This window comes from Anguilla anguilla, chromosome 10 (assembly GCF_013347855.1).
Source record: "Anguilla anguilla isolate fAngAng1 chromosome 10, fAngAng1.pri, whole genome shotgun sequence".
NCBI classification, from domain to species: Eukaryota; Metazoa; Chordata; class Actinopteri; order Anguilliformes; family Anguillidae; genus Anguilla; species Anguilla anguilla.
In genome coordinates, this window is record NC_049210.1 from 9981885 (window position 1) to 9993533 (window position 11649).

At 40.5% G+C, this 11649-nt stretch overlaps 2 protein-coding genes across 2 annotated transcripts; one reads left to right on the forward strand and one right to left on the reverse strand.

The window, feature by feature from the left end:
- Positions 1–1985: 1985 nt before the first annotated feature.
- rab7b (RAB7b, member RAS oncogene family) lies at positions 1986–6424 on the forward strand. Its single transcript, XM_035379349.1, has 6 exons — positions 1986–2231; positions 3407–3475; positions 3642–3768; positions 3994–4212; positions 4542–4670; positions 4834–6424. Exons 2-6 carry the CDS (start codon positions 3423–3425, stop codon positions 4921–4923), a joined length of 618 nt encoding a protein of 205 aa, XP_035235240.1. The 5' UTR covers positions 1986–2231; positions 3407–3422; the 3' UTR covers positions 4924–6424.
- A 197-nt stretch (positions 6425–6621) lies between these two features.
- Positions 6622–9578, reverse strand: ubl4a (ubiquitin like 4A). The gene is made up of 4 exons (XM_035379350.1): positions 9157–9578; positions 8026–8131; positions 7292–7488; positions 6622–7157 (listed from the first exon to the last, which is right to left on the reverse strand). The coding sequence occupies exons 1-4, from the start codon at positions 9202–9204 to the stop codon at positions 7050–7052; spliced, it is 459 nt and encodes a 152-aa protein (XP_035235241.1). The 5' UTR covers positions 9205–9578; the 3' UTR covers positions 6622–7049.
- Between the last annotated feature and the right edge of the window lie 2071 nt (positions 9579–11649).

Consider the following 11649-nt stretch of genomic DNA (forward strand, 5'->3'; position numbering starts at 1 on the left):
TCATTCTTGTAATTCCATGTCTCTATGTCTGGCCTAAAGTGGAGGTTAGAGCCTAATTGGGCACAATTTAGGATGACAAACCAGACTTGATTGCTTCCATGATAAACAATGTTTTAAACATGAATGTATCCATAGCGTCAGCATTCCTAACTTTTATTAAGGCAATATACGTATGCTACGGCAATTGGCTCTACCTCATATGCCCTAGCACCTGCTATCTACCCTTCACAGCCAATGCACTGAATACTTGTACACATTCAATTATAAAAGGCTTTAAGGCAAAATCCCTCTTTACTGTCCAATCTACTTCAGCTTACCCACTCTCAGTACAATCTCAGGCTCTCCACATACTCAGACTACCTGGCCCTAAATCTTATACCAGTTCTGGTGGTACTGCTTTACACTTCAGTGCAGCAAATGATTGGAATTCATTGCAGCAGAAACTGTTCATAAATACCTTCATCCCTGTACCATTTTTAAAGTAAAGCTAAATTGATTTTTTTTCCCAGACCAAATTGAAGATATTATTATGAGAAAATGCTGAGTTATGATCTGTCAAAAATATGCACCTTCTAATTCAATCAATATCAAAACGTCACATCCAGAGAACGTATCATTCTTACTGTATTTTGCATTTAAAATATTTATACAATTTCCTGCCTGTTCTTGCACCACCCGGTCTGTAATACAATTTCACATATAAGACAATTAGATGTAAACTTTTGAGTTATGATCATTCAAAACTGCAAAACTTTTGTCTGAAATTCAGACCTTTCCAGTAGGTCTTACTTTATTTCACATACTTGCATTATAAAATACAAAATACAATTGGATAACTGAGCTTGTGCCTGTGTAGACAAAGCTAATTTACTTAAACAGTTGGGCAAAGTCGTGGATTAAAAGTTTAAAGAGCTGAATGTCTTGAACCAGCAATGGACACTTCCTTCATAAATTTGAGATACAAAACATTCCAAATAACTGTGTGCTTAACAAATTAACTCTCTTTAAAATTTGCGATATCCTTCCTTGTAACCTGCAGTGGTGTAGGAGATGCCAGCACAGCACAGAACCAAAAATATTGTGAAAAGGTAATGCACATGCTTTTAGACCAGCAGATCATAGCTGCTCTTTCACTGTAGTCAGGGGAACTGGTTTCTCTCTAGCTGCATTAAGCAATTTTACAAATGCGTTTTTCTTTGCCATAATTCTTGCAGGTTTAGTGCCTACTTACACTGCAGGCTAAACGCTACCTGTGGTTTTAAAAAAGAAAGAGACAGTTTGTTTTTTGTGTCATTTCGGGACCATGTAGGTGGCTTGAGTTCAGTCATTTCAGCTGCACAGAAAAGAAGCAGTAGTTGAACCCTAAGAAGTACCTTCAAATTTGTTTTGCCTCTTCCCTTAGCTTTTGGCGTTTGTGTTGAGTTGACATGACAAAAGCACATTATTCATCGAGTAGAAACTCGAAGGGGAAGCGCAACTTGGCATTTAATGTCTACCTGGATACTCGTGATGGTGCATACGACTACAGTAACGTGTGCAATAAGATTGGGGGGAGAGGTGAAGAAGGGAAAGAATGGAACGTATGCAATTTAGCTGATTTGGCGAAATCCATGAAAGATTAGCCCACTGTTATTTTGTCGTGAATGTGTGGCTACAATATTAACGTTGTATTTTTATGCTACTATCCTGAGGCAGCACAATGTTTATCTTTAAAGAACAACTTCGCCAGACTTGCTGTGTAGATATGGTAGATTAAAATTAGCTTCATACGTTTTTTAAAAATTGACTAGTGTGTTACAATAAAGCATAACAAAAGGTTGCTCATCACAGACCCTGAAATGAATTGGCTCAAACTGATAATCACCATAATCTACCTACACAACTGTCCTCTAAAATGAAATGGCGATATTTTTCCTCACATACGGTTCCGGATTGCGGGGACTTCCCGCAGCAATTGGAGGGTTTTCGATCTACAACGTCAAACCCTCGTGACTCTGAGCAGCCATATTGGGCACAATCACAGTCAAAACAAGAGCGGATGTTGCCATCGGTCATTTTAAGCAGGATATTGTTTATCGTATTTTAAACCAATATAGCTGAAATCAGTTCCTCGGTTTCTGAGAGAAGCTAGCTAGCTAGCTCCCTCAGCTATTCCGTCTGTCAGAGTTGCGCAGCATCAGGGCTGGCTGTTAATACGGAAGTGAAGAAGCGGACGGTTCGATTGCGTGTCGGTGAGTTTGTGTTCAACACACATAGCTAGCCATCTAAATGCCTTTTTATTCCCATTTTGACTAACCCTCATCGAGAAATGTATTTTATGAAAGTGTACCCACATGTAAATTATTGTTTCCCGACTTGGAAATGTCTATTTTTCCTACTAACTACAGCAAGTGTTAGCTACCTGACATTAGCTAGCCAGCTTTCCCTTCTAGCTAACAGTACGTGCCGAAGTCAAGTGTTTGTAAGACAAATACAGTGGTTCTGGATATCTTTTCGTTTAGTTCTAGTTAATAGTTGCCAAAATATCAGCATATTGTTTTTAGGAGTTTGTTGAATGTGGCTAAGTAGTATGACAAAGTTACCTAACCTGCTAGTTAGATATAGCCTATTCCATCCATAATGGGCTAGCATTTTGTCTAGCTAAATGGCTGGCTGCATAACTTGCTTGGTATTATTAATGTTTACTGACTAAATTTCTGTGGACGTTCTTGCAGTTTTCTGTCTTACATTATCTATAATACGGCATCACCTGCTGTGCAAGTTAGCTAGTCGAATTTATTGATTTGTTTATTTGTTGGGGACAACATTTCACGTTGTGAACAAGAACCCAATTCTAGCAACGAATAAATTGCGAGCTTTCTAAATAGCTAGGATCATTAAGTGGCGAGGTCAACGTCAAATAAAACTAGCCTGATACAGATGCCAACAGGAATAAAAGTAGTTTGCGAAGTGAGGCTACTGCTATCCACCAGAGGTGGAAATTCCAGGTTCAGAAAGTAAAAGTTCTCCCCAGTATTTTATTCCAATTACCTTGATTTGCTTATTGGCACAGTTCTTCAGCCAGGACTAAAGGAGGTATAGCTAATTAGTGAAATCAGCTGTCTGAGTTCATAGGTGGGGCTGGACTTTTACTTTCTGACCCTGGGACTTTCCGCCTCTGCTAGCCACCTTTATTATCCATTCTGATTTGCTTTCATTTTCTTGCCAGTATTACAGCGAAACCTGGACTGACATGAGTGTTTGCTTGAAGTTTACCCTTATGATAAACTTGTTTGGAAGTTACCTAAGGACATGGTTACGGGCTTGTTGAGTAGTTCACTAAGGACATTATTATGGTTATGCAATGTGTTTTGTTGAAAAGTCAGTTGAACAAGCTTGATGTTTGCATGAATGAACTCTTTTTCAGCTCCCGTAAGACCAGTATGGCCTCTCGGAAAAAGGTGCTGCTGAAGGTGATCATCCTGGGGGATTCTGGGTGAGATACACCTCTGAAAAACCGTTTCTTCCAACAGCACTGTTGTGTTCACTGATTTGACTGTGATTTACCAATAACTGAATATTAACAGATGTAATAATGAGCTTTTGCATTTGGCAATGTTTCTGCTTCTGTTATGCATCTCTGTGTTTCTCTGCATTTCTAGGGTAGGGAAGACCTCGCTTATGAACCAGTATGTCAATAAGAAGTTCAGCAACCAGTATAAGGCCACGATTGGCGCTGACTTCCTGACCAAAGAGGTGATGGTGGAGGACAGGATGGTCACCATGCAGGTCTGTGTGTTCATTCACAATAATCAGACTTAAACCAGTTTGTCATCTACTTTGTTTCCTTGTCTCCTTGCTGTCCCCCTCCCCCCTTAAAAGAAGTGTCATACCATGCATGTTTATCACTGAAAGCGCTGACTGGTGACGTGGTGTAAATGGTGTGTGCATTAGTGTGTTGACAAGTCGTGCGTCCTGAAGTTAGAAAAGTGACTCAAAGCCGTGTCATGTCAGATCTGGGACACAGCTGGGCAAGAACGGTTCCAGTCGCTGGGCGTGGCTTTCTACCGCGGGGCAGACTGCTGCGTGCTGGTGTACGACGTGACCGCACCCAACACGTTTAAGACCCTGGACAGCTGGAGAGATGAGTTTCTGATCCAAGCCAGTCCTCGCGATCCAGAGAACTTTCCCTTTGTGGTGCTGGGCAACAAAATAGACCTGGAAAACCGACAGGTATGTGTTATATATGCGTCTGACTCTAACAAGTGGTGTTGGATAATTGCGGATTTGGAAACTCGAAAATTGTTTTTAGGTAGTTTTTTATTTTTTATTTTGTGATTCTAAAACTAAAAATATTTTCCTGAAATTGGTGTCAGAATTGCCCGGTGTTAACTTACACTGTAAACTAAATGAAAGCAAAAAAATAAGTAAGTTACTTTGATTCTGTGTTACTGACACCATAGATGTATGTTGTGCGGTATTAGGGAGGCCATTTTACAATTAGCTTGAACTTTATAGAGAGAGTGGTGCATACTAGATGGCTGTTGTTGTTTGCAACTCAGGTGACAACAAAGCGAGCCCAAGCATGGTGTCAGAGCAAGAGCAATATCCCATACTTCGAGACGAGTGCCAAGGATGCCACTAATGTGGACCAAGCTTTCCAGACTATTGCCCGAAATGCCCTCAGTCAGGTACGCATCACATATTATTTTAAGCCTGAATCATAAATTCCAGGCTTACATTTCATGACTTGAGTGAAAACTCTTGAACAAACTTTCTCTTTGCACTCGTGGCCTGTGGAGACACCCCAAGATTCTCGAAAACCCATTCCATTCTTCCTTTCCTCGCTTCCAGGAGACGGAGGTGGAGACGTACGATTTCCCGGATCAGATCAAACTAAGGGACGACAAACCAGCCTCCTCCAGTGACGGCTGCAGCTGCTGAGTAGGAGGAGCAGAGGAGGATAAATGGGAGAGGGAGAGGGAGAGATGCTATGAGGGGAGGGGCAGGTTACAGGTGGACATCTCTTGACATTTTTCCCCTTTTGCCATGCGTGAGAGTTCCTGGTGAAAAAACACCGGATGCGATCCATTTTTTTCTTCCCCCCTCCCTCAAACTTAAATGTTTGGGCCAGAATTGAAACAAGCAAAAAAAAAAAAAAAAAAAACCCCAAGAAACTCACTTGTACAGCATTCACCTGCTGAGTATCACACTTGAGATTACTACTTCTGAAAATGTTGATATGATTCCAGTCACACTTTTTATCAGTTACAATCGGTTTTGCGTTGTCTGTAATGTTAATTACTTTTTATCAACTCATTGTACTGTAGCATTGTGTCGGAGACAGCCATACAAATTGAGCGTCTCTCTCACCCATCAGTGTGCCTTTCATCGTTCGAGTTTTTCTGTTTCTGAATAATTTTGGTGCCATGGCTGGCAGGACTACAGTTCCCTTTAAGAGCTTTGTCACCAGTAGATTCCCAGGTGTTTACACTACAGTAGTTCAGTTCCTTTTTATTAATCTGATCAAACTTTCATAGGACAATCATGTACTGTAAAAACGTAATCCGTGGGAAAGGAATATTTGAACAGCACTGATGGTCCTATAAGATTCTTTCCGAGCTGCACCCAGGAGTTCAGTGAGCAGGACCGTGAAGATGGTGTATGTAAACTGCTAAAGCAGAATGCTGGCTGGGTAACCACTTCCAAGAGAAAAAGAAAGTGAAAGGCTGATAAGAGGGGTCAAGGAAGGGCATCCAGTCGAGGCAATCTAACTCATCGAGAACACTTTGATGACATACTTACAAAGTTGCCCATAGTAGACAGACTTGCTCCAATAAAGGCCAAAGTATTCCTGGCACATCTACTTGCAACAATCACTTTTCCTTGGAACCTCATTGGCTAGTGTAAGCAGCCTCTTGACAGACCGCCTCCTTATCTTTATGGCCAAGTCACATGTGTGTGCTTTACCTCAGTCAGGATGCATTGAAGAAACGGCATTTTTGAATAGCCTGCCTTATTCAGGATCATTCAATGTTGGGCATTTGGTCAGATGCAAGTTTGCTGGTTTGTCCAATATGCCATGTTTTAATTGGGCACCAACAAGATACAAGGTATTAATATGCCATTGAATTGACAGGAGCTTATAATCGGACAGAACTAGAGGAGAACTGAAGTGCCCGCTGCTTTTGGAAATGCCACACTAGAGAGTGGAGTCCTATCCTCCTCCTCATCTTTATTTTTCATTTGTACATTTACACAAGTAGTTATTGTAAAAAAAATTTAATCAAAATCCTGATTAATTTTCTATGTCTACAAACAAACAAAATTAAAACTTTAACCGCATTGTATACAGTAGTTAGAGACCTTATCTATCGGGCTGAACTGCAATGTTATCTCTTAATAATTTCTGTCAAAGCAAGTTAAATAAAAGGTACATTTATGACATTGATTCTCTTGTGTTGTGCTTTTGGATCTGTTTCTACAGTTACTGTTTTCCCCCAACCTCAGTCAATATTCTCAGTAGTTCAGTATCTTTCCCTTGATGCAATTTTTAAAAAGTTGTGTAGTCCAGTTTGGGTATGAAAATCTATGCAGCACTGAATGGAAATGAAGCACACCGATAATAATGACAAAGTCACCTTGTCTTTTTCCTCCCCACTTTACTGCTCAGCTATATAAACAATATTTACAAAACATACAGTGACTGTTCCAACCAACAGTACATTTTCTTTGATCAGTCAGTGCAAGACCATTTTAACCTCCAAACCTTTTTTTCAGTTTGTAGTTAACACTCATTTCTCAAGACACCTTTCCTATCCAATGAGAGACTTGCAACAGGTCAGTCAAACTGCAGATTCTGGACTGATCGGCTGCAGTAACGCCCTTCTCACTGCATCGGGGGACGACTGAAAATGGCAGCTCTCGTTTTTCCACCGTACAAGTTGAGACAAATACGATGGCAGAGGGGGATACAAGTTCATTCCCACGTCAACCCCCCTCTGCCACGCTCTTTCAAACTGACCGGTTGGTCTCTGGGAATCTCAAATGTGTGGCACACTGACACAATCTCAGTCCATGTAAGAGGTGTCCATGCCCTCTGTGTTAGGGTGCAGGAGTCGGCCAGCAAGACGCTCAATGTCATCCAGACTCAACTGCCTAAGAGACCGTTCGTAATCCTAGAACAGGGAGAAAACAAAGAGAGTTAACTGATAGTAAAACAATTGTGACATGGTGTGAATTGTGTCATTTTTAAACGGTATATGACTCTGGCTGGGTGTACGCTGATTAATGCTCTCCACAGGGACAGTACCTTGATGAGCTGTTCTTGCACTTTGGCTGCATCTGCTGGGCTGAAGTGTTTGGCCAGGACAGCAGAGACGGACTGCCACACCCCGTTGGAGGCAGTGCCGACCCCCCCTGCCGCTGTACCCCGTTCCCCCGCCGGCCGTACCACCAAGTTTAGCTTGGCATCTGGCCCAATGGAGTAATCGCTCAACCTGTGTTCATCTGAGAGGGGGCACAAGCAGGTGTGTGAGACCAAACTCCACATAACACAATTTTCATATCTATGATATTAGTGTTGACAAGAGCACTGATCTTCAGCAGTGCTATGGCAGGGCTCTCCAATGCTCCCGAAAATTTGTGTGCGCTAACAGGAAAAATAATTTAGGATAGGAGCACATTTAATAACTGGGATGCATTAGTGTGCTGCAAAATTTTTCTACTTGGAGGAGGGGGGGAAATGTTAGCATAGAGCCCTGTATGGTTAATTTGAGAGCCTGTATCTCAGATTCTCTGTTTGGGCTACAATCAAGAGTAAATCAACATGCATGCACTATGCAAAAATGTTGTGGTGCTGAGAGTAATAACTTTAAAGCAGGAATCTTAAACCTGCATGCACTTTTGTCTTCTGTCTTTAAAGTTGCATTGTTAACGCTTCCGTTTCCCCTTTAAAGACAAGTCTTGATTAAGATCATAGTCTGAAAAGTAGAATACAGAGGAAAGCGTGTTTCAGGAGTACGTTTTTCTTTTTCTGAACTGTACCTGCCAGTGCCTTCCCCTTGTAAAGCAGCCGCTGCTGATTGGGTGGTATATCCAAACGATCGGAGACCAACTCCTTCACTTTGGACACTTTTTCATCCTCTGTGACCTTTAATTTGAAGACGAACATCAAAAACAGTGAAGTGAACCATGGAGCTTAAGAACACAAAATTAATACAGTCATAAGTCAACAAAACTTATTCATCTTAAAGTGTATGCTCATTAAAGTATCATAAGGCCCAGTTTAGTTTTACTTGATTGTTAGCTTCTGGTAATACAAATGCATTTTATAAACAATACCACTTAAAGTTTTGCTCCGCTTCCCTAAAAGCAGGTAGTTGTAACTGAACTGCCTTGTGATATTGCTGTATCCCATCATACAATGCGACATACCTTCATTTGGTCACACAATGCAATTTGCTGCAAGATAACTCGCACAACCCAATGCAGGCAACCGTTTAGAAGCTACATGACATTCTTTTACAAAGGAAAATAGAACTAGAAAACCAGACCGCTCTATGGTTTTACTGCAGTCCCTAAAGTTGTTTATACCAGGCAGAGTTTCCCCAATGTGGTCGGGCCGATGAATAATCTAAGACCCAGGGCATCGTTTCCAGATGTTACCGCTGCTTGGTTTGAATTTTCAGTTGTCGAAGTATTGTTTGATAGCTCATTAAAACCACAAAACTATTTAACACATCTAAAGAAATCATACTGAAGAATTGTTTCTTCCCCAAGTTGTTAAATGCATTTATGTTGGCGACGTAATGCTAGTACATGATCGTTAACGTTACTTAGCTAATGGTAGCTAGCTCCCTAGCTTTCTAACTCTGTATCGGAACAAGTAAACCGTTATTGCACTGTAGCACTGGCTAAACTGTGTTGGGACGAAAACGTGCAGCTACATGCTCAATGTCTGGCACTTTCTCGAATGCTTTGGTGCACAACTAACGTTGGACAACCTTGATACTGATCACAAGGCCGCGTTATCCCCGGTATTTCCTGAGCCTACATTCAACAGCGTACAATCACTCGTGCGGCCAGAGGCAGGCCTCGTCAGCCGGACTTACATTTAGTGAAGCATAGGGTACAGACATTAGCATTTAGGAGACGCTGTTATCCATAACCACTTACCTGTAGGGTGCATTCCTTCCCTTGAAGTGGTTTCACCGTGAGTATCATTTTGTCATTAAAGCTACTTTGAGAAATTGAGGTTCTTCCACAATTTTGCTAGTTTCACGATTCAATTAGTGATTTGTAGCTTACAGCGTTGGGCCTATTTCAGTTCCGGCTGCCGGTGGTTCTATTGCTGACGCCGTCGACCGTCATCTGGTGCCTGGCTTTGGCCTTAAAGTGACAGGCACATGCACAAATCACGAAATGAATTAGCCCAATCTATCCTGTAATCGCAGCAGGAAATCTGTCGCTTAACTTTGATTAAGCGTACGTGATCATTGGACACTGGCAGCATACCCAGGAACCAGGCAGCCAACTAAGGTTAATGTACTAACTCAGGCCTCAGAGCTATCAAGTTGTACCAACCCTGGTCCTGATTGGAGGTTTGCTGTTTTATTTTGTTGTTTTATTTGTGCCCTATAATCACCAACCAGTTAAGACCCACGAAAACAAGTCCGGTGAGTTAACTATGCAATCAACTGCCTTAATTGATCAATAAATTGCTGAGTAACAACTAATACCACCACACCCTGTGGTCCCTCAATTCCAGTCTGGGTTAGCCTTAACTGGGAGTCAAACTCCGCGCCTGGAGGGCCACAGTTCGGCCAGTTTTTGACCTTTCCTTTCAATCTGTGGCAATTAAAGCCTTGAGAATTAAGACCCCTTTAATCAAAAACCAGAACACCTGGCCTTCCTGGACACCTGTGAACTAAACCAGCTGTTCAAACCATTATGGTTCACTGGATAATATCATTTAAAAATTATTGATGAAAATATAAATTTGATGGGCATGACAACTGAATTAAATGAGCTTCATGCTGCGCTTACCCTCTAGTCATTAAATCACACTCATGGATTCTGTCAATCTGGTATTCCCCAAAGAAAACAGAAAAACAAATCTAACCCCATTCCATATGTAAAACCCTATAAACACACTGCAGAAAAGAACAAACAAGAAACACGAACAGTATTTAAAACATTATGATGCATAAGTACTTCCGCATTGTATATGCCATTCAGTATTAATATAAGGCAATACTGACACCAACTGTTTGCTGTGGGAACATACCTCATTTTACAGTGTGGCTTACTAAACACTGCCACAGCACCAAATTCTCATAGTATCAGTGAGCATGAGGGTTGCTATGAGTAGGGGGCCTCTCTAGTTCCTATGCAGGCCAGATGTCCCTTGGTGTTAAGTCACTTGCTGTTCTCTCCTGTTCTTCTCATCTTCTCCTGGTTTGCATTTGGACTGCCAAGCTGCAACAGTTTCTCATTTCCATGATTATATATCCCTCCATCTGTTACTTCTGCAAATGAGGTTTTTTAACCTTGTTTACTTTATTAGATGTAAAAAAGCAGTGTCTAAAATCATCCACATGTTTCTAAACTTGTGCCAGGTGAAGACTCATCCAGCTGACACAGAAAATTCAGCCATTATCTGTATTTAACATGTTGAGTATAGAATTATTGGGGTAAAGTATGCATTTATTAACCTAGATTCTCTAGAGGTCATTGGGGTAAAATTAAGTGTGAATTGATGTTATTAATACCTTAGTGTGATTAGTTTCTTACTCATCAGGGTAAGTTAATCTGTCCCTTTAACTGTAAAATTGTCCATTATATTCAATAGTTCTACTCAAACACCCCAACCAGCTGTATGGTACAATTTGACAGTCTGGGTACTTGTAGCAAGTGATTATAATGAGTCCAGTTTTAACCTCAAGTCTAATTTTGCAATCAGTTGGCTGTATGCAGCAACAATTTTGGCTGCTATAACTCTTCTGCATAAAGCCATGGTGCTGCTTTTTTAAAAATCACATAATGAGTACACACTCTTCACTAGAATGTATATTATACAGAAAATGGCAAAAATGTATGTCATTTCAGTGTTAGAAGCTTTGCTGAGAAATTCTACCCTTGTTCACTGCCAATGCGTATTTTTAAAGAAAGATAGGTCTACATTTACATACATGTTTACTGCTGTCGCAATGGAAAAATCACAATGATATACGAGGAGATTAGTTAAGTGGTAGGTAATTTAAAATGATCATAACAATCCTTAAATAAATGGAATATATTTGAAAATATATTTTAATAAATACCTATTTATTTGAATTATACAATTGCAATAATTTATATCCAAACATACAGTTTATAGCCACTTTACATGTTGCAATATATTATACTGTTGTAAAATATGTCTGTCATTATATTTCCCAACAAGTCCACATGCAGTATTTAAAATATACTGCAGTATACTCCTTTTCTGTAAGGGAGGTAAAATACTTTAGTCAACAAACTGTTACGATTGTTGCAAAAGGTGTTACTTTGTACATGTATACAATTAAGAAAGAAATAAAGTCAATGTACGCTTCTCATTTGTTACACTATGCTGGTTGGCATTCCTGGTTACTTCAGCTAGGTGTCACAGAGCTTTAATTGATTAAC